At 59.5% G+C, this 22,527-nt stretch overlaps 2 protein-coding genes across 3 annotated transcripts; both read left to right on the plus strand.

The window, feature by feature from the left end:
• The first annotated feature begins 1,045 nt into the window (after positions 1-1,045).
• On the plus strand, positions 1,046-4,190 carry LOC117870562 (natural cytotoxicity triggering receptor 3-like). Of its 2 annotated transcripts, XM_034757748.1 has the most exons (3): positions 1,046-2,191; positions 2,540-2,893; positions 3,262-4,190. In XM_034757748.1, exons 1-3 carry the CDS (start codon positions 2,131-2,133, stop codon positions 3,462-3,464), a joined length of 618 nt encoding a protein of 205 aa, XP_034613639.1. In that variant the 5' UTR covers positions 1,046-2,130; the 3' UTR covers positions 3,465-4,190. The 2 variants fall into 2 exon arrangements, with proteins under 2 accessions (XP_034613639.1, XP_034613640.1); XM_034757749.1 differs by lacking the exon at positions 1,046-2,191 and having other exon boundaries at positions 2,442-2,893.
• A 4,637-nt stretch (positions 4,191-8,827) lies between these two features.
• LOC117870561 (tyrosine-protein phosphatase non-receptor type substrate 1-like) lies at positions 8,828-18,841 on the plus strand. The gene is made up of 7 exons (XM_034757747.1): positions 8,828-9,739; positions 10,793-11,122; positions 11,467-11,769; positions 13,893-14,177; positions 14,758-14,859; positions 17,623-18,012; positions 18,587-18,841. Exons 1-7 carry the CDS (start codon positions 9,694-9,696, stop codon positions 18,646-18,648), a joined length of 1,518 nt encoding a protein of 505 aa, XP_034613638.1. The 5' UTR covers positions 8,828-9,693; the 3' UTR covers positions 18,649-18,841.
• The last annotated feature ends 3,686 nt before the right edge of the window (positions 18,842-22,527 follow it).

The raw sequence follows: 22,527 nt of genomic DNA on the forward strand, positions 1-22,527 counted from the left end.
GTGCCTGTACCCCCCATGACATGCTGGGGACAGGGCCCCCCAGTGCCTGTACCCCCCCCCAATGACACGCTGGGGACAGGGCCACCCCAGTACCGGTACCCCCCAATGACACACTTGTGTACCGCCCCCCCCCATGTCTGTACCCACCACCCCATTACACGCTGGGGACGGACAGGTTGGCCCCAGCACCAGTACACACCCTCCTGAGCAGCAATCTCTCCCCACACATCTCCACTGCCCCTTGGCCTGATGTGTACGCAGGGGCGGCTCTATGTGTTTTGCCGCCCCAAGCACGGCAGGCAGGCAGCTTTCAGCGGCGCACCTGCGGAAGGTCCCCGGTTCCGCGGCTTCCGCGTACCCATCGCCGAATTGCCGCCGAAGCCGCAGGACCAGTGGACCTCCCGCAGGCACGCCACCGAAGGCAGCCTGACTGCCGCCCTCGCAGGGACAGGGAGACCGCCCCCCGTGGCTTGCCGCCCCGGGCACACGCTTGCTGTGCTGGTGCCTGGAGCCGCCCCTGTGTGTATGAAGAGCAGGGGCCACGGCAGGCAACATGCCCCCCAAACATCCTACCCCCCCCACCCCAGTGTGCCCCCGTCCGTAATAAATCCTATTATCCTTGGCCTGAGTTTGTGTCACTGGGGTCAGGTTACAGCCAGAAGTGGGAAGGGCGTGGGGTTGGGGGCGGGGTTGGGAGTCAGGACTCCTGAGTTCTATCCCTGGCTCAGGGGGTCTAGTGGTTAGAGCGGGCAGCTGGGAGCCAGGACTCCCGGATTCTCTCCCCATCTCTGGGTGGGGAGTGGGACTTAGACGGTTAGAATGGGGGTGGGGGAGAGGCTGGGAGCCAGGACACCTGGGTCCTGAGAACAATGGAAAAATCTTGTCCCTCCCGTGCCATTGAGAATAATAAATAAATTAATTAATTAATGGAGATATCCCATCTCCTAGAACTGGAAGGGACCTTGAAAGGTCATCAAGTCCAGCCCCCTGCCTTCACTAGCAGGACCAAGTACTGATTTTGCCCCAGATCCCCAAGTAGCCCCCTCAAGGATTGAACTCACAACCCTGGGTTTAGCAGGCCAATGCTCAAACCATTGAGCTATTCCTCCCCCCATGGAAGCTGAGCTCTTTGAACGCTGGCCTTGTATGGCCCCCCTCAAAGAGAGGGGTCTCCGTGGGACACTGGCTCCAGGCGGGTGTGGGGGGGACTCTGCTGTGTGTGAGGGCTGGGCCGTGAAGCTGTATGTGGAGGGCTGGTATCACCATGGCTTTGAGCCACCCCTGGGCCCAGGTGTGGCTGTGTCTCAGCTCTCCCAGTGGCCCTGCAGCCCCGATCCCGGCCTGGTTTCACTTCCATCTCTCTGACGACAGTGAGACGCCCACAGACTCCGCTCCTCGGGGGTGGGTGGGAAATGACGCGGCCACTGGTGGTTGGGCGCGTTCTGCGCTCTGACCGAGGGGCCATCCCGACCCAGCCGCCGCTGAACGAGGCTCTCTGTAAGATTGGCTCAGAGCCGTAGCTCCCGGGGGCTCGGCCCAGGGGAGGCAGCAGGATTTGGCATCGTTCTGGTGAGTTGACTGGTGCCCCCACGTGCGAAAGCCTCGTGTCCCGACGCCCGGGCGCTGCGAGGGGTTGATGGAGAATCTGCGCCGGCTCTAGGTGAGCAGCTCCACTGCCACTTTCGGGGTTGTCACTCTGCCCTGCTCTGCTGGCCGCCGAGGGCTCTGCTCTCAGGAATCCCCTCCCCGGGCAGGTGTCCCTCACCGCTTCGTGCGGCTGACCCGAGTGGATCCAGCGCCGCCGGGCTGCCCTTTGCCAACCCCTTCCCGGCGTCTCCCCGTCTGTGCAGTGCAGAGCCCAGCCCTGGACGCAGCACCCAGTGATGGTCACACCCAGCTCTCCCCGGCTGGGGGCTTGGCTCTGTAGGGCGGCTGCAGGACATCTCTGTTACCTGGCGCCCTTGGCACCGTGGCCAGGCCCTGCACCCAGGGTGGGCACCACAGGCTGGTCTCTCGCTGCTGGAACCAACCAGGTGTGAGTACAGAATCTGCCGGGCGTCTCCCTGCCCTGCGAGAGCCCGGAGCCCTCGGAGACCCAGCAGCCGCCCCAGGGCTTGTTACCAGCCCAGGATGTGTCGCATGCTGCCCATCTGGCTCGTCCTCCTCGGCTGCCTCCCGCTGCAAGGGTCAGGTACCATGCGGGGGCTGACTTCAGGGATCCTGGGGGGACGTGGGTGGTGCGGGGACAGCAGGCCTGGGATGGGGAGTGGGGCAGGTTCCTGGTGAGTGGGGCAGCCTGGGGAACACACGCCAGGTTAGAAGGGGAGGGATGCTCCTGGCAGCAGGGGGAGGGATGGGAGGTTGGGGAGAGACCCTGGCAGCAGAGTTGGGGGAACTGGGGAAGGGCAGGGTAGGGGAAGGTCCCCAGCAGCAGGGAGTCTGGGAAGGGGGGAGGGTTCCCAGCAGTGGGGGGTCCAGAGATTGCAGGGGGGGTCGCAGCCTCTCCTGCTTCGCTCTATGTCTCTCTCCTCCCCCGCAGAGGTCCGGGTGCACCAGCCACCGGAGCTGAGGGCCTCCCTGGGGGGCTCCGTGCTCCTGAACTGCACCTTCTCCGCCGCCCCAAAGGCCTCCAAGCTGGCGGTGACCTGGGTGCGGAGCACACCCGGTGGCAGTGGGGAGGTGCAGATCTACCCCCCGCACCACCAGGTCACCGAGCTGCGCAGCCGCGTTGCCCTGGACTCGGGGCGCTTTCGGCACCAGCGGGACGCGTCCCTGCACCTGGCCAACCTCACCCAGCACGACGCTGGGCTCTACCGCTGCTTCATCTGGACCTCGGCCACCAGCAGCCATGCCGGCAACGGGACTGAACTCAGCGTCCTGGGGGAGAGACCAGGTACCCCTCCACCCCGTCCGTGTGACCCCCTGGGGGACAGGGGAGCCGGGGGATGGAGGGAAGGAGGAAGGGCAGGGAGAGGAGGGGGATGGAGGGAAGGGGGAAGGGCAGGGAGAGGAGGATGGAAGGAAGGAGGAAGGGCAGAGAGAGGATGGAGGAAAGGGAGAAGGGCAGGGAGAGGAGGGGGATGGAGGGAAGGGGGAAGGGCAGAGGGGTGGGAGGATGGAGGGAAGGGCAGGGAGAGGAGGGGGATGGAGGGAAGGAGGGGACAGAACAAAGGAGGGGAATGGATGATGGGGGACCCCCAGCAGCCCATGGTTGCCCCCTGTGCAGGGACCCACACATGCTCCCTTCTGTTCCCTCTCCAGGATCTGGGGTGCAGCACTGGGCAGCCTGTGGCCCCCTGGGAGTCCTGGCGCCTATCCTGCTGGTCCTGCATGCCATGGTGTGCCGGGAGTGCCAGGGCCTGTGGCACCGTCGGAGGCACATGAGGTCTGGTGCCCAGGGACAGGCTGGGGACCTGCAATCACAGCCAACCCTTGGGCTGGCAGGGAAGGACGGAGCCCCCTGACCCCTCTGATGGCTGGTCGGCCGCAGGGCACCATCCCCTCCGCTCCAGGGCCCTCTTGTCCCCAGGGTCCCCTCCCTTGTTCCCGTGCAGTCGGCTGGGGGACAGCAGCGGCCGTGGAGGGAACCCCCAGGGGCCCCTGGCAACCTGCGCCCTGGAAAGGAGAGGAGGTGCCCGATGTGAGGTGGCTGTGAGATGAGGGGCCCGGGACGTGCGGAGGCTCTTTGGGAACCCGGGGGCCCAGCAGCTCTCGCTCCCCCAGGAGAGCATTGAGCAGACGGTGCACAGGCTCCATGTGGGCGATGCCATTCCCGCCACAGCCACACAGCCCCGCCGCATGGTGCAGGGCCTGCGACCAGCAGCTCTCGCCCCCACAAGCCACAGCCCCAGAGCGCAGCCCGGCCTCCCCGCGTGGTCTGCAGCCTGCAGGGGAGCCTGTCTCTGCCGGGGGAACTGAAACAGCAGCCACATCTGCTCGCAGGGCCGGGAACAGCTCAGGGCTGAAATAGCAGCCGAGGGGCACTGCTGAGGTCTGCCACGGCTGCAACCCCAGCGCTACGGGACGGACCGGGGGTCTTTGCATCCTGTCAGGGCTGGATTGCCAGTTAGGCACAGGAGGCACGTCCTAGGGGCGCCGGCAAAAGTTGCCAAGTACGTGCTCTGCTAGCCCAGCTGGGCTATATTCCGCTGTCCATTGCTGCGGTTTTTTAGCAGTTGTGCACTGCAGCATTTTATGTNTGCCAGGCAACGCTCCCCGTGTCCCCATCAGGAGCAGGCGCCGTTACTCTGAAGCGGTTCTTTGCTGACCTGAGCCAGACACAGCCAGCAGTGCGTTGATTGCCCCAGCCCAGCGAGTGCAAAGGAAAGGACTGCCCTGTCTGTACCCCTGTAACGATGCAGTTCTGGCAGGACCCAACTGAGAGTGCCAATTCGGGACAAATTGCTTAGAGCAGGGCAGTCACAGCCCAAGGCTGGGGTTTTTCCACCTCTAAGGCAAACCAACCCAGCCAGACAAAGAGGACTTTGGTCTCACCCCCACTGGCTAACCGCAAGTTACACAAGCAATGAGATGTGTGTATCATTTTTGAAGTTGAAGTTGTGAATATTGGCTCTATACTGTCTTTCAGAGATGAGAGTTAGAATTGGTTAAACGGAATCAATTCCATACAGTAATGGCAAAGTTCTTGGTTCAGGCTTGCAGCAGCAATAGAATAAACTGCAAGTTTAAATCAAGTCTCTGGAACATCCCCAGCTGGGATGGGTCATTCAGAGTCCTTTGTTCAGAGCTTCAGTTTGTAGCAAAGTCCCTCCAGAGGTAAGAAGCAGGATTGAAGACAAGATGGAGATGAGGNTATATTCCGCTGTCCATTGCTGCGGTTTTTTAGCAGTTGTGCACTGCAGCATTTTATGTTGCTGCCCTGTTGCCGCTGGCCACACTGCTGGGGACGTCTCAGGAGGGAGGGAGCCTCTGGGTCTGCCCCGCCCCCTGTGCTGACACCCCACACTCCACTTATCCCATGTCGCGCCCCCTCCCCACAGCAAGCGCAGGGTTCTTGTCCCAGGGAGGCAGAATTTTGTTTCTGCAGAAAATATGCTGCAGTTCCGCCTTTTGCCCACCAGAGGCGCTGCTGTGGTGCCAGACCAGCCTGAGCCGGCTGGTGTCTGTGTGTGTGGGTGGGGTTGGGGGGGGGGCGTTTCTCTGACTGTAATTGTGAGGAAGTGGGGATTTTCCCTTGTTATGTTGTATGTGAGCCTATGTGAGGCTTACTGCTTGGCATGAATGCTGTGTGTGCCTCAGTTTCCCTGTGTATTGCACCAATGTCCAGGTGGTGGGAATAAGGGGGGGTGACTTGCGGGGGCTGCTCCAGCTGCCTGCAGGAATGCTATGGCCGCCCCTTTGTAACCTGAGACCCAGGAGGGGGATGTGACCAGGTGACTCTTGGCCCAGGACAGAGGAGGAGCAACGGGCCGGCAGGGGCCAGGCAGCTGGAAGCGAGTCGGTCTCAGCTGGCTTAGGGTGCAGGGGGAGGCAGAGCCCTGGCTCTGGACTCCCCTCCCCCCAAGATGGACTTGGCTGAAGGTCACTGATTTCTGTGCTAACAAGCTCTATCCTACGTGCATCCGAAGAAGTGAGGTTTTTACTCACGAAAGCTTATGCCCAAATAAATCTGTTAGTCTTTAAGGTGCCACCAGACTCTTTGTTGTTATCCTACGCTGTGATCCTGTCGACTAATAAACCTTCTGTTTTACCGGCTGGCTGAGAGTCACGTCTGATTGTGGAGTTGGGGTGCAGGGCCCTTTGGCTGCCCCAGAAGCCCCTCCCGGGCGGACTCGCTGCGGGAAGCGAACAGGGTGGAATAGGGTGACCAGATGAGAGGAAGAAAATATCGGGGCACATTGGGGGCAGGGGGTCGCCGGCGGAGCAAAAAAAAAAGAGGCGTGCTGCCGGTGGAGGAAAACAAAAACAAAAACAGAGTACCATGAACTATCAGGACAAATTGCGTCCTGACCAAACCCGGTCGGGGACGCGGGACAAATGCCTCAATATCGGGATGGTCCCAATTTTATCGGGATGTCTGGTCACCCTAGTGTGGAAGGGGAGGCTGAATGCTCCGAGGTCAGACCCAGGAAGGTCAAAGCTGTGTGAGCTTCTTCAGTCTGCTCAGAGAGACGAGGCATGCTGTGTGTTGGGGGTTTGCCCGGGGCTTGTTCCTCTCCGGGGCGGTGGGGAACCACACCGTCTTCCTACTTCCTTCCTAATGGTCTCAAGTTGCAGTGGGGGAGGTCTAGGTTGGATATTAGGAAACACTTTTTCACTAGGAGGGTGGTGAAGCACTGGAATGGGTTACCTAGGGAGGTGGTGGAGTCTCCTTCCTTGGAGGTTTTTAAGGCCCGGCTTGACAAAGCCCTGGCTGGGATGATTTAGTTGGGGTTGGTCCTGCTTTGAGCAGGGGGTTGGACTAGATACTTCCTGAGGTCCCTTCCACCCCTGAGATTCTATGAGTCTATGATTCCAGTCGCTGACGGGGAATTCGCCTGGCCGCGGGGGTCTGTCCGCGGGAGGCAAACACAGACAGTGATTCGCACCTGGCCCGTGGTCGGCGGCAATAGTGAGTCACGGGCTCAGGTCCTCAGGCAGGGGCTGAAGACCAGTTTGTGCAATAGCAGGTCCAGGCCCTGGGTCAGGGCCGGGCAGCAGAGAGTCAGTGGCTCAGGCAGGGGCTGAGCTAAGACAGGTTAACAACCAGCCCAGGCTCTCGGCTCAGACGTCCGGGGAGATGGGGAGACTGAAACCCACAAGCTGGGTGGCAGGGGGGACGCAGGCCCTCCCACTCCACTGCGTCCCAGCCCGGGGCCCCAGCAGCGGCAGATGGCTGGCTGCTGAGCCAGTGGGATCCCGGCCGCAACACACTGACATGGGCTCTGGCAGCGTTGCACCCAGACTCGAGTCGGCTGCCCCCGGGCCACTTCCTACCTCCCCCTCTGGAGGTACCTGGGCCGGACGGTGTCCTCCGGGGGGCCCAGCACCATGGGCTCTTCCGGGTAACTGGCGAGGGGCAGGCTGGGCAGCTCCTCGGGCTCTGGTGGGCGTCGGCAGGTCAGGCCAGTCCTCGAGCCGGCCGTAGGTCACCGGGGTCTCGGCACAGGGCCGGCTCTTCCATTTTTGCCGCCCCCAAGTAAAAAAAAAAAAAAGGCGCCCGAATGGTGCCGCCCCAAGAATGGACGGAATGCCGCCCCTTAGCATGTGCCGCCCCAGGCATGTGCTTCCTCCGCTGGTGCCTGGATCCAGCCCTGACTAGGCCGGAGGCGTCTGGCCCCGAGCAAGTTCTGGGTTTGGGCTTTTATAGTTCCTCTCCTGCGCCTTGACCTGTGGGGGGCGGGCGTGGGACTCGCTGGCTCTGCTCACTCTGGTGTCGGGAGGCGCTCGTCCCTCTCCGGGCGGCGGGGAACCACACGGCCTTGCTGCATCCCCCAGAGTCCTGCCTGGCTCCGTAGGGGGCAGTTCCAGAGCATCGTCCACTGGCCCTGTGTGACGTTATGAGTGTAATATAATATTTCATTGGGAGGTGACAGGGCCAGAAAGAGTTAATTAACTCAGACTGACCTGACCCATGGGTGAACCTAGACTGGTTAGGAAGATCTGTAAATGAATAGAGCAGGGGTCGGCAACCTTTCAGAAGTGGTGTGCCGAGTCTTCATGTATTCACTGATTTAAGGTTTCGCGTGCCGGTAATACATTTTAACGTTTTTAGAAGGTCTGTTTCTATAAATCTATAATATATAACTAAACTATTGTATGTAAAATAAATAAGGTTTTTTAAATGTTTAAGAAGCTTCATTTAAAATTAAATTAAAACTCAGAGCCCCCCGGACTGGTGGCCAGGACCCGGGCAGTGTGAGTGCCACTGAAAATCAGCTCGCGTGCCACCTTCGGCACGCGTGCCATAGGTTGCCTACCCCTGGAATAGAGCTTTGAAATGCAAACCTGCATTGTTAGAGATCTCAAGGGTAGAAGTTTGCTCAGGTCTTGTGATGTAAGCAAACAAGGCTTGTCTATTGCTATAACTTTAATTCAAATATCAAAAGAAGAATATTAACATTTATGATGATACTTGAGTGAAATAGTATTATTGTCTCTATGTCTCTTTGAAGGTTGTGGTAACCTGGATCTGAACTGTTTAATGGATAAATGACCCTGTGCTAATTGCCAGGATGTTTGGAAGGAGAGTTAGGCCTATTGTTTTCTCAGGCCGAAAGGCTGCTGGAAATGTATAAGACCCTGGGACACGATCCTGCTTCATCTCAGATCTGCTTTGGGTTTCAAGAGGGGGAAACCTTAAGCCACAAGGATTGAGATCCCCAGTCACTGACTGGAGCCACCCTGAATATGGACATTGGACTATAACCTATGAACTATTTCTAAAAGGACTTTTGGCAACTACAAGCTCATCTCTGCTGTGTCTGAACCTCAAGAATTGAATTCGAGTCTGTCTGTATATTGATCTTTTAACCAACACTCTCTCTCTTTTCTTAGCTTAGTTAATAAGAATTGGCTAGTAGCGTGTATTTTGGGTAAGATCTAAGTTATAATTGGACCTGGGTATGTGGCTGACCCTTTGGGGTTGGAAGAACCTTTTCTTTTATATGATGAGATAAGATTGTCAGGAATCATCATCATATCTGACGTGTGTGTCTGGACGGAGGCCTGAGGCTGGGCACTTTAAGGGAACTGCGTTGGTTGGACTTCTGAGTAACCAGTGAGGTTCTACAGAAGCTGTTTTGTGCTGGTTGGTAAATCTAAGTATTGGAAGATCCACCAGCGTTTGGGGTTTGTCTGCCCCGTTCTGTTTGCAGTTCACTCTGATTGAGTGACCTCAGCTGGCTCCCACAGGCAGCACCGTCACACCCCATGACAGTAATAAAATCCTCTCGGAGCCCGAGGAGCCATCTGGTCCTCACGCCCAGGGAGGTAGAGCCTTGAGAGCTGGGGGATAAAGTGCGTCAGGCCCCCGAGGGGACACAAGGACGGGACTTTAACCCTGACTCACATTCTGCGGGGTGCTTCTGGCTGCCTGTGGGCAGGTCTAAGACACCCCCATAAAGCCCACGGGTGCAGGCAGGCCCCCAGGTGTGAACCCAGGTGCAGATCGTGGGGGCAGGGAGCCGCGGCACTGCGTGGAGCCGGGCGGGTTACAGGCGTTCTCTGGCTGGCAGTGCAGGGGTTAGCGTCCCTGCTGTAGCCTGTGGGAGCTGGGAGCGTGGCCCTGAGGGGACACAGCGAGACAGCGCTCCACGGGGCAGAAGAGGGGCAAACGTGGAGGTTTCTGAGCTCGGCGCTGCTGGTTGCTATGTCCAGGGCCACCACGGCTTGTCCTTTGTCAGGAAAGAGGGTTGCACCGAGGAAACACCTGGCTCGGATCAATGGTTTCCCCTCCTCCCGGAGCCAGGCCCCAGAGGTTGGCGCCCCCCTCCCGGCCAATGCTTACCTAGACTAGCTTCCGTGTGGCAGCACGTCACACTGTGTAAATCAGGGCCAGGCTGGCGTGCACCCAGCAGGCCTGGGCATGGCTCTGTTTGCTCACTGCCTGGCTGTGCAGAGGGCAGAGACAAGGCAACCAGCTGTACGGGAAGGGAAAGTGAAAGCATCCGGTCACTGCTCCCTGCTGTAAGCCCAGGATCTGCACACTGCTAAGGTGCAGCCAGGCAGCTGGAGCCCCTCCCGGCCGGGGCTATGGCGGCGCGAGTCGGGCTCTTCTCTCTGCTTCTCGGGAGTGTCTGTGAGTATATGGGCAAGGACCCAGCCCTCTCCCCAGTCGCTGCCAGGCAGGGATCGGGGCCTGAGTCTCTCCCACGGCCGCGCAAGGTTTGCACAGGGGAGGGCGCGGCTCTCAAGCAGCACTAAACGTCTGGTTGTTGTTCACGGTGTCACCTCCGCCATGAACCAGAGACTCGCCATCTACCGACATCGCTGCCTTTGCCTTTGTCCATCGCCCGTCCCCAGTGTCTCTCTCCCTCCGGGGTGCATGGATCTGCTGCCCCGCAGCGAGCCCCTCCCCCAGCCACCAGAACCACCAGTGACCAACAGTTCATGTTCACACTGACGCGTCATCCTGGGGCGGTACAACTGAGGCTCCAATCAGACTAATAAGAGCCAGGGGAGTTTGCAGCTCAGAGCAATGGGCTCAGGCTCTCTGCAGACCCAGGCAGCGTCACCGTGTCAGTCACATTCAGGGCAGCTCGTCCCTCCCACAGCGATGGGCTCAGGCTCTCTGCAGACTCAGGCAGTATCATTACATAAGTCACACACAGAAGGTTCTCTCTGCAGCCATGAGGGGTGTGATGAAGTGGGAATGTTCTTAATGTTTTCTCTGACTACTGTGTGGGTGCCTCAGTTTCCCCTATGGACTTCTTAGGGGTGGTATCTTAGGGGGTCCTGTTGTCTGTACCGGCAAGACCTGTCTTGGACTGTGTTCCTGTCGTCTAAATAAACCTTCTGTTTTATTGGCCGGCTGAGAGTCATGGTGAATTGCAGGAAGCCGGGGGGTGTAGGGCCTGGTCTCCCCCACACTCCGTGACAAGGGGTAGAAATGTACTGTGTTTTAAATGAAAGCTGAAATTCTGGTGAACCTGTTGTGTGTGGCGCATCTGGCCCCCGGACTGGACGTTTAAAGGTCCCGACTTAGAGGATATTTAGTTGAACAAAAGCTATTTAATCCCCCTCCCCCAACCTCTTCTCCTTCCTCTCCTGGCTCCACTTCTCTGCGTCCGTGTCTGGCTGCGAGCCGTTCTCTGACGCAGGCTGGGGATGAACTGGGCTCCATTCCATGCAGGCGCCCAGCTGGAGGTGATGGTGGACTCCACAGTGGTGGCTCAGCTGGGCTCCCAGGCTCTCCTCCCATGCACCTTCACCGTGGTGGACGCCCCCATCAGCCCAGAGTACCTGGCTGTGCACTGGTATTTCCAGGACCAGGAGCTGGTGTCATACGATGACTCCCTCAACGTCTTCCGGCCGGGGGCCTCCATGGACACGGAGCAGCTCGCCAGCGGCAACGCCTCTCTGGTTCTGCGCAATGTGACCGTGTCGGACCAGGGAGCCTACCGGTGCCTGGTCATCCACAGCCCGGACAGAGGGGAGCAGAGCCTGCACCTGGCAGTGCTGGGTCAGTGCTGGCGAGGGAACGGGGAGACAGGCGCGGGAACTGGCTCTGCAACCGGCCCCTCTGCTCTGGGCACGGCCCGCACTGGGGCTGGGCAGGGTGTTTCGGGGATAGGTGGGCAAGGGGTTTCCTTAAATTCCCAGCACGTGACTTGGCAGCCCCCACCCGCCCCGCCAGCCAGGAGCTGGTGCCTCCAGGGGGCTGTTTGCCTGCCCTGGCGTTCCTGTTCATAGTTGGGCAGCTCTGGGTGTCCTGGGGGGAGGAACCACCCAGCCCAGCAGGGGATGCTTGGGGCCCCCCGACCCTCCCCCGAGCTCTCCCTGCTGATGCCCTCTGGTTCCCCGCAGCTGTGCCCACCGTTGCCGTCCCCAGTAAAGCGGTGCTGAGGGGGGAGCCGAACTTGCTGAAATGCTCCGTGTCCGGCTTCCATCCGGCCAACATCACGGTGACCTGGCTGAGGGCTGGGGAGGTCCTGCCGGCGTCCCCGCTCCCCACGCCCCAGAGGAACCCGGACGGCACCTTCAACGTCAGCAGCTCTCTGACCTTCCAGCCCACGGAGCAGGACCAGGGCGTCACCTTCTCCTGCCAGGTCCAGCACGCCGCTGTGCCACGGGGCGCTCTGCAGACAGACTTCCAGCTCGTGTTCGGAGGTGACAGCGTGGGCGGGGGGCAGAGGGGGAAGGGCCCCGGGAGGCACTGACTGGCCGGCCCCAGGGGATGGGGTGGGGGCATTCCTGGGGGAAGCATGGCCCGGTAGTTTGGGCACTGGCTGGGCCTCAGGAAACCTGGGTTCAGATCCCAGCTCTGCTCCGGACTCCCTGAGCAACCTGGGGCCAGTCACTGACTCGGGCCTCTGGTCCCAGAGCTGCCGCTTCGCCAGATTCCTCCTCTTCCCAAAGCTGCGCCCCCATCCCGTCTCCTCGCTCCCAGGGTGCTGGCGCTGGCGTGCACATGCCCGGGCACGGCGGTGTGGCTAGTAACAGTGGTGGGGATGCTGCGGCAGGCAGGCCTGGCCATAGGGTTGCCAGGTGTCCAGTTTTTGACCGAAACACCCGGCCGGAAAGGGACCCTGATGGCTCCAGTCAGCACTGCTGACCGGGCCGTTAAAAGTCCAGTTGGTAGCTCAGCAGGGCTAAGGCAGGCTCCCTGCCTGCTGTGGCTCCGAGAGGCTCCCAGAAGCTGCAGCATGTCCCCCGTCAGGTCCCTATGTGTAGGAGCAGCCAGGGGGCTCTGCACACTGCCCCTGCCCCAAGTGCCGGCTCTGCAGCTCCCGTTGGCTGGGAACCGCAGTCAAGGAGAGCCGTGGGGGTGGTGCCTGTGGATGGGGCAGCGTGCAGAGCTACCTGGCTGCGCCTCCACAGAGGAGCCAGAGGTGGGACATGGCGCTGCGTCTGGGAACTGTTTGAGGTAAACGCTGCTCGCAGGCTGCACCCCTGACCCCCTAGTGCACCCCAGTACCCTGCCCCAGCCCTGATTTCCCTCCCATGCTCCAAACCCCTCAATCCCAGCCCGGAGCCCCCTCCTGCACCCTGTCACAGAGTCCCTGGGTGACGCTCTGTAACTGCTCCCTACGAAGTCAGGCAGGTGAAGTCTCCTCTCTGTGAGCAGACTGTCTCCAGGGCAAGAAGCTCACACGGCTTCACCTCCTGGGTCTGACCTTGGAGCATTCAGCATCTGCCCCTCCGTGCGCTTCCCACAGCGAGTCTGTCCAGGCGGGTCCTGAGGGAGCCAGAGGGTCCTGCACCCCCCACTTCGCAGTCAGACGTGACTCTCAACCAGTAAAACAGAAGGTTTATTGGTCAACAGGATCACAGCGTAGGGCAGAGCTTGTTAGCACAGAAATCAGTGACTTTCAGCCAAGTCCCTCTGGGGGAGTCCTGGGCCAGATGCCCTGGACTTCCCCTCTTCCATTCCCCCCAAGCAAACTGTCAACTTCCAGCGATTCCACCTCCAACACCCCCGTTGCTCCTCCTCCTTGTCTTTGTCTCGCTTTCTGGGCAGAGTCACCTGGTCGCATCCCCCTCCTGGGTCTCAGGTTACAAACAGCACCGGTTATAGCATATGTGCAGGCAGCTGGAGCAGCTTCACCTGCCCCAGAGGTCTCAGCCGAAGTCTCACACCCCTGTTCCCACCCCCGAGGTATTGGTGCAGCACACAGGGAAACTGAGGCACAAACCATATTCATGCAAAACAGTAAAACTCGCATAGGCTCAACAGTAAGACTCACATAAAACGTAACAAGGGAAAATCCCCACCTCATCCCAACCCCAAACCCCTCATCCCTGGCCCCACACCAGAGCTCACACCCCATCCGTAGCCCACACCCCACCCCCACACCCCAACCCCCAGCCCGGAGCCCCCTCCTACACTCCGAACCCCTCAGCCCCAGCCCAGAGCCCCCTCCTTCACCCCAAATCCCTCATCCCCGACCCCACACCAGAGCCCGCACCCCCAGCTGGAGCCCCACCCCGCCCCAGCCCAGTGAAAATAAGCGAGTGAGTGGGGGGGGGGGGGAAGTGAGCGACAGAGGGAGGGGGGATGGAGTGAGCAGGGGTGGGGCCTCAGAGGAGGGGCGGGGCAGGGGGCGGGGCAAGGGTGTTCGGTTTCGTGCGAGTAGCTAGTTGGTGACCTTACCTGCCTCGTACCCTGCTCTGCCCGTCCTGTGGGATCTGGATCCTGGCCTCGCCCCGCGGGCTGTCCCGGGGTGGTGCTGTCTCTCTGAGCGTCCGTGTAACAACTCACATGGACCTGGTGTCGTTAACCCCCTCTGCAGTCTCCCCCATGGTGAACATTCACGCCCCCACGTTTGTGCAAGGCAAGGCCCAGGTGTTAACGTGCGACGTGAAGGGTTTTTACCCAGAAGCCATCGCTGTTAACTGGCTCCTCAACGGGGTCCGGACAGAAGCCCCCCGCGTGAACCCTAATGGCACCTTCAACCTGGAGTCGTTCTACCAGTTCACGCCTGCGGCGGAGTTGGAGGGCGCTGAGATCAGCTGCGAGGTGCAGCACGAGACGCTGAGCCGGCCCATCGTCCGGAGCGTGCGGGTGCACCTGGAGCGTGAGTGAGGGGACAGGGAGGGAGAGCGGGGGCTGGTGTCAGGGGCCTGCCAGCTGGAAGGGAGGCAGGCTCCTGCCCCAGAACCGGGGGAAGGGACACTAGCCTCATCTTCCCTTGGAGAGCTTGACGTTGTCTGGCTCAGGGGGCGACACAGGGTCTTTCCCTGTTAGGGGGCGCTGGCTCTGATCCGGCCCCACAGCACGGGACTGGCTGGCTCAGGGGGCGACACGGGGCCTGTCCCCTCTAGGGGGCGCTGGCTCTGATCCGGCCCTACGGCACGGGACTGGCTGGCTCAGGGGGCGGGGAATGGGGCAGGGGTCTTTCCCTGTTAGGGGGCGCTGGCTCTGATCCAGCTCCAGGGCAGGGGACAGGCCAGCTTGGGGGCGGGAATGGGGCAGGGGCCTGTCCCCTCTAGGGGGCGCCAGCTCCCATCAGGCCCCAGGGCAGGGACTGGCTGGCTCAGGAGGTGGGGAATGGGATATGGGGCCTGTCCTCTCTAGGGGCTGCCGGCTCCCATCTGGCCCCAGGGCAGGGGACTGGCTGGCTCAGGGGGCCAAACCCAGGTTCCCTTTCTCCCCAGGTGAGGGGACTCAGGTCAGTGTCATAGTCCTGGTGGTGTCCGTGCTGGTCTCAGCGCTGGCGGTGGCTGGAGTCGCGTTATTCCTGTACAAGAGAAGCAGAGGTAAGGGATGGCTCGGCCGGGTGCAGCTGCACGGGGCTTTCTCCTGCATCTCCCCACACGCCCGGTCCCGGGGGCTCCCAGCAGGGCAGGTCTGAGTTTACAGACCCGTGTGTGGTGCCGGCAGCCGCTGCCACCCAGTAGTTCAGTGCGTTGCTGGCGGCGGGCGCCAGGTCTAGTTTTTAACCGTCACTCACACAAAGAAACGATTTTCATTGGGCCATTAAAAACGCCCGTCAGTGTACCTGGGGCAGGGTCCCTGCTGCATTTCAAGGGTCTAACACCAACCCAACAGACACCAGAGGGGTTCATCCCCCCAGTACAGTTGGTGACAAAGCTGACTGTGTCCCCCCCCGTTCCTCCCCCCAATTCCTTCCATCTCTAATAATGGCTGAGCTGTTTTTGCTCTTTGCAAACAACGGTACCCGGGAGAGCCGGGCCAGGCGTCAGCCCAGATGGGCGCCGGCTGACAGAGTCCTGGTGCCTGACGTGGCCCTTTAGAACGGAAACGCAGGGCAGCATTCACTGTACGTGCGGGTACCTGTGACCGGGCTTTCAAACGAGCCGTAAATGTCTGCGAGGCCTCACGCCCGGCTCCCACTTGACTTCCAAGCCGCGCAAGGATGCCCAGAGAGGCCCGCTGCAGGCTAGCACTGTTCCCATCGTGTTGGGCTCAGCGCCTGGAGGCTGCACTGACCGGCCCTCGGTTAGGGTGACCAGATGTTCCGATTTTATAGGGACAGTCCCAATATTTGGGTTTTTTTTCTTATATAGACTCCTATTACCCCCCACCCCCTGTCCCAGTTTTTCACACTTACTGTCTGGTCACCCGGCCCTCGGTAAATCCACCAGGAGTCGGATTTCAGAGTCCTGAGCCAGTCGGTACATTTCTCTTGGTCTCCCTTTCTCTGTGTCCGCCTCTGCCCCCATGAAGGGTGGGCCTGCACCTCGAGGCTGAGGCGTGAGACTGACAGCACTAGCTCTGGTCGAGGGAGCTGGCTAAGATTAGCCGTGCAGCCGCGGCAGCACAAGAGGGGCTGGCCGCCTGGATATGTGCCTGTCTTAGATGCTCGGCACGGACGTGGGCAGCTTGCCCCTTGTACCCCCCGTGGTTAGCATGATCCGTGTGCGCACAGGCCTGGCTCCGTGAGCTGGGCCTTGCACTCCAGCTCCAGTGTAGACGCACCCGTGGGGTAACAGCAGCAGCGTTAGAATGGAGATTCTCTCTCCCACGGGGTCCCCACAACCCCCCCAAAAGCACCTGCTCATAACCAGAGATCACCGCTCGTCCCATCCCCACAAGGGCCCTGCTCCATCGCTGGGTCAGAACAAAGGCCTGAGTCAGCCGAAACTCAGGCTGTTTCTTCAGAAGCCCTTTCTTTGTCAGCAGGCCCTGGGAGAATCCAGCCTGGGTCTTCCACTGGCCTCACGTCACAGGTGATCCACAGCCAAAAGGCCACACGGCAAAAGCTGGGGAGGGGCACAATCCACACACACCCCCTGCCCAGTACTCCCTAGCAATTCCACCCGGCACACGTCGTCCCGAACGCTCAGTCATCTGCCACGTTGTTCAGCGCAGACGTCGGGCGTTCGCCTCATCTCCCAGCGATGGCAGCAGCCCAGCCTCCTCCTCCAGCAGTCCCACGCCGGCCCACCACCCAGTGCCAACACTGGTGCAGGCTTGTCCCGGATCTCCGTCCCAAGCAGCTCCCTGCAGCCCCCCAGAAAGCTCCTTGCTGCTCCCCTTCAGACTCCACGGGAACCCCAGACATGCAGCCACGGCCAGGCAGCCGGGGAGCTGGGCCCACTGCACAGCCCAGAGTCAGAACATTCCCATCATTTCCTGGGGCTCCCCCTCACCTTTGTCGTGTCTCCGGCATCTCTCGCCCTCACCTCCATTGCAGAATCTCTGGGGCGGGGTCGCTTTTCATTACACCCCGCGCAGTGTAGCCCTGGCCCTTGACGGGGGTGCTGGTGCGGTATAAATAATCATAGAATCATAGAATATCAGGGTTGGAAGGGACCTCAGGAGGTATCTAGTCCAACCCCCTGCTCAAAGCAGGACCAATCCCCAACTAAATCATCCCAGCCAGGGCTTTGTCAAGCCTGACCTTAAAAACCTCTAAGGAAGTAGATTCCACCACCTCCCTAGGTAACCCATTCCAGTGCTTCACCACCCTCCTAGTGAAATAGTGTTTCCTAATATCCAACCTAGACCTTCCCCACTGCAACTTGAGACCATTGCTCCTTGTTCTGTCATCTGCCACCACTGAGAACAGCCGAGCTCCATCCTCTTTGGAACCCCCCTTCAGGTAGTTGAAGGCTGCTATCAAATCCCCCCTCATTCTTCTCTTCTGCAGACTAAACAATCCCAGTTCCCTCAGCCTCTCCTCATAAGTCACGTGCTCCAGCCCCCTAATCCATTTTATTGCCTTCCGCTGGACTCTTTCCAATTTTTCTACATCCTTCTTGTAGTGCGGGGCCCAAAACTGGACACAGTATTCCAGATGAGGCCTCACCAATGTCGAATAGAGGGGAACGATCACGTCCCTCGATCTGCTGGCAGTGCCCGTACTTATACAGCCCAAAATGCCATTAGCCTTCTTGGCAACAAGAGCACACTGTGGACTCATATCCAGCTTCTTGTCCACTGTAACCCCAGGTCCTTTTCTGCAGAACTGCTTCCTAGCCACTCAGTCCCTAGTCTGTAGCAGTGCATGGGATTCTTGTCTCTATACGTGTCTCTACAATGCTTTCTCTCTTTAGCCACCAGCCAGACGTTCACCGTGAGCGACATCGTGGGGCCTAAAGTTTGGGTCCCCGGGGAGTACGTTTCCCTCGTGTGCATTGGCTACCACTGCCCGGTGGGCACGAAGGCCACGTGGGCAAAGTACGAAAATGAAGAGCTAAAGCCCATCACTGAGGATAAACCGGCTGTGAGCGACAGGGAGAAGCAGACGCTTGTTCCCATCAACACTCTGTACAAAGTCCAGACGCAGATGCTGCCCTTGAACAAAGGCTCAGCCACTCTGGCCACGACGCTCATGTTTCGTGTCAGGAGCCCGGAGGACCTGGGAGCCCGGTACCAGTGCTGCTTCATCAGCAAGGATGGGAGAACGCTGAGCACCAAGGAGTTCGGAGACTACACCCTGCGCCGTGAGTCTGGGGGTGCCGCTGGATCGCCGCGCAGGCCAGAGGTTCACGGGGGCGGGAGGGAGGCTGGGAGTCAGGACTCCTGGGTTTTGTTCCCAGCTCTGTAACTGGTTTGCGTTAGGCCTTTGGCAAGTCACTTTTTCTCCTTGCCTCAGTTTCCCCCCTCGTGACGACACGGACCCCTTCGGGGGTGGGGTTTGTGGGGCTTCAGTAGCGTGTGGCAAGCTCTGTGCCATGGGGACGTGCTAAGAGCCGTTCCCAATTGGGAAGGGACGGCAGCAGCAGGGCCCCCAGCTGGCCAGCCAGGTCCATAGGAACCAAGAAGGTGCATTGACGTGGGGGCGACCTTGGGGGGCGGGTTCTGCTACGCTCATTTGGCCCTTTGTGGTGGGAGTGACACCGCCAGGGCTCCCGGGGACCCAGCAGAGCAGAGGTGTGGCTGGGGCGGGTGTAAAACACACCTCTGGCCCGAGGGAGTTGAGCTGGGTGTAATGTGTGGGCTGAGGGACCTGAGCCCGGGGGATGTTTGACTCCCGCTGAGCCGGCCCAGGAGCTCCCGAACTGCTTTGCTTTGCAGCCTCCGGTCAGACTCAAGGACCAGCTGTGGACCTGGCAGCAGCCTGGCCTGCAGAGGAATAGCGGGGACAGCACCCCAGCCTGTTGGGGGTCCCAGAGACAGTACGAAGCACCTGGACAGTATTGAACGGAACACCCCTGTTATAACTATAAAGGGAAGGGTAACAGCCTTCCTGTGTACAGTACTATAAAATCCCCCCTGGCCAGAGACTCCAAAATCCTTTTACCAGTAAAGTGTTAAGAAGCTCAGGTAACCTGGCTGACGCCTGACCCAAAAAAACAATAAGGGAACAAAAAGAACAGGAGTCCTTGTGGCACTTTAGAGACTAACACATTTATTTGAGCATAAGCTTTCGTGGGCTACAGCCCACTTCATCAGATGTATCCGAAGAAGTGGGCTGTAGACCATGAAAGCTTATGCTCAAATAAATGTGTTAGTCTCTAAGGTGCCACAAGGACTCCTGTTCTTTTTGCGGATACAGACTAACACGGCTGCTACTCTGAAATACGGGAACAAGATACTTTCAAATCTTGGGGGGAAGGCTTTTGTTTGTGCTCTTTGTTTTGGGGGTTGTTCGCTCTTGGGACTAAGAGGGACCAGACATCAATCCAGGCTCTCCAAATCTTTCTGAACAAGTCTCTCATATTTCAAACTTGTAAGTAACAGCCAGGCAAGGTGTGTTAGTTTTACCTTTGTTTTCTCAACTTGTAAATGTTCCTTTTGCTAGAGGGTTTACCTCTGTTTGCTGTAACTTAGAACCTAAGGCTAGAGGGGGTTTGTCTGGGCTCTTTGAATCTAATTACCCTGTAAAGTTATTTTCCATTCTGATTTTACAGAGATGATTTTTACCTTTCTTTCTTTAATTAAAAGCCTTCTTTTTAAGAACCTGATTGATTTTCCCTTGTTTTAAGATCCAAGGGGGTTGGATCTGGACTCACCAGGAACTGGTGGGGGGGAAAGAAGGGTAGAATGGTTAATTTCTCCTTGTTTTAAGATCCAAGGGTTTGGATCGGTGTTCACCAGGAAATTGGTGGAGAAGTCACTCAAGGCTAGCCAGGGAAGGGTTATAGTACTTGGGAGGGAGATATTCGGGGGCGGGGGGAGATAGACAGAGTTTCCCAAATGACTCATAAATAATTTGGGTGGTGGCAGCAAAACCAGATCTAAGCTGGTAGTTAAGCTTAGAGGTTCTCATGCAGGTCCCCACATCTGTACCCTAGAGTTCAGAGTGGGGAAGGAACCTTGACAATCCCGAACCCAGGGCTTCCCGCTGTCGATGTCTCACAGCATGGGGTGGGGGAGGGACAGCGCACTAAGCCTGGACTCTCACTCCGGTTTGAGCTCAAGCCCCCCTTCCATTCACACACAAATCAGTCTGACACGGGTCAGCAGCACTCAGGGCCTGGGTCCCAGGACCCTGCCAGGGGGGTGGGGCAGAGCTTGAGTCCTGCTGTGACTCGGGTCCAAGCCCTGTCATTGTGCAGTGTGGATGCAGCTCAAGCCACAGCCCCGAGTCAGAAGGTCTGCGCAGTGCAGTACAGATGTGTTAGCGCGGCCGTGAGATCTGGGGCCAGCAACTTGTGAACTCAGGGTTACAATGCAGTGTATATGCTCCAGCATGGGCTTGGAAACACCAAATCCACAAGCCCAATGTGAGTGCCTCAGTTTCCCTCAGACATTGCATTGCTACCGGTGGGGGACGGCGGATTAAGTTTGCTCTCAGGGCCGGCTAAGAGCCACAGGAGTGTGTGTGTCGCCCAGCTGTCTGAGCAGAGTGAATGGGTCATTAAAAAGGACAGGCCATCTCAATGGAGAACTGAGAAGACAACGGAAAGCCCAATCACCAGCACACTGACACATGGATGCATGTCCCCACCCCCCAGTAGGGGAGCTGGGCAGAGACCCCAGCTCGGGAACAAAGGGCTGGGAGGTGCAGGAGAAAGGGCTGGCTGTGGGAAGGAGCCTGGTCTCTCTCACCTGGGAACTGAGGAAGTCAGAGAGACACAGAGCCTGTAAATGGAGTTTTGCTCCTGAGGGAATTCAGCACCAAACAATTAAAAATTCTGTGCACAGAGGTGGGAGATCACTGTGCAGGTCCCCCCCCCCCCCGGGACACGGACTCTGTGGTGAGGCTACACCCGACCCTGACTCAACACAAGGGCTGGGCCTGCCCCTCCGTTCCAGGTGCAGCAGGTGTGGGCGGGCAGGCTCAGCCCAGCAGGATCCGAGAGTGGAGGTGTGATGTTATCTGATTAGAATATGACCATGTAGATCATTGCTGCTACCACTGTTATACAACTGCAACAAGTCTTGTACAAAGTCTGTCAAGTAAGGCGTCTATGGAAAGGTCATTTGGTTTGCTGAATATGATTATGGTATTTCTAGGCATGTATCACATTTGTATCTGAAGTTATGAATGTTAACGAGGTACCTGTATTTCAAATGTTTGCTCGTGTGGTAACACCAATAAGGTATTTAGCCCATCAAAGAGCACTTAACTCCCAATGGGAGATGCCTGTCTACACGGTTACACCAAACGGACGTGCCTGTGAACGTTCTAACTGGAGTGTGGGGAATGGCCTCTGCTGTGACTAAAGGAAGCCGGCATGGACATGTGACTTGCCCATGTGACTCCAAACCCCATCTTATTATCTGTAATTTTCCACAGTGAGAACAATGGGATTCCCTTCACTTGGCATAAGCTGTAAACGGCCCTGGACACATCTCCATTTGGCCTCTTTCCTGCTCAAACCTCGAGTCCCTCTAAGCTGCCAGCTGCCTATTAAGCCCCGCGCAGGGGCTCAGGGCTGTGGCCGGGGGAGAGGCGCCCCTCCCTCAGCCCAGCCCAGCCCCGTCCCACAGCCGGGGAGAGGCGCCCCTCCCCCAGCCCCGTCCCACAGCCGGGGAGAGGCGCCCCTCCCTCAGCCCAGCCCAGCCCCGTCGGAGCTGCCACAGCCGGGGAGAGGCACCTCTCCCCCAGCCCCGAGCTGCTGCAGCGAGAGAGGGTGGGGGGAGTCGTCTCTCCCCACTTCAGCCCCAGGGCAGCCTGTGCCCCAAACCCCTCATCCCTGGCCCACCCCAGAGCCTGCACCCCAACCCTGTGCCCCAGTCCTGAGCCCCCTCCCACATCCCAAACCCCTCATTCCCACCCCCACCCCAGAGCCCACATGCCCAGCCAGAGCCCTCATCTCCCCCGCACCCCAACCCTGTGCCCCAGCCCTGAGCCCCCTCCCACATCCCAAACCCCTCATCCCTAGTCCACCCCAAAGCCTGCACCCCCAGCCAGAGCCCTCACCCCCCCCGTGCCCCAACCCTCTGCCCCAGTCCTGAGCCCTCTCCCACCTTCCGAACCACTTGGTCCCAGGCCAGAGCCCCCTCCGCACCCCAAACCCCTCATCCCCAACCCCACCCCAGAGCCTGCACCCCAGCTGCAGCCCTCACCTCCCCCACACCGCAGCCCCCTGCCCCAGCCGAGAGCCCCCTCACATACCCTGAACCCCTCATTTCTGGCTGCACCCCCATCCCAGAGCCCGTATCTCCTCCCACATCCCAATCCCCTGCCTCAGCCCGGAGCCTCATCCCATACTCTGAATCCCTCAGCTCCACCCCCCGCAGCCTGGAGCCTCCTCCTATACCCCAAACCCCGCATCCCTGGCCCCACCCCAGAGTCTGCACCCCCAGAGGGAGCCCTCACCCCCCCTGCACCCCAGCCTCCTGAGCCGGGCTGGTGAAAATGAGCGAGTGTGTGAGGGTGGGGAGAGCGAGCGACAGAGGGAGGGGGGTGGGAGTGAGTGGGGGCGGGGCCTCAGAGGTGGGGCGGGGCCAGGGCAGGGTCTCAGAGGAGGAGCGGGGCAGGGGCGGGGTCTCAGAGGAGGGGCAGGGCCAGGGCGGGGCCTCAGAGGAGGGGCGGGCCGGGGCGGGACCTCAGAGGAGGGGCGGGG

Source organism: Trachemys scripta, unplaced genomic scaffold (assembly GCF_013100865.1).
Source record: "Trachemys scripta elegans isolate TJP31775 unplaced genomic scaffold, CAS_Tse_1.0 scaffold_34, whole genome shotgun sequence".
In the NCBI taxonomy this organism is placed as follows: Eukaryota; Metazoa; Chordata; order Testudines; family Emydidae; genus Trachemys; species Trachemys scripta.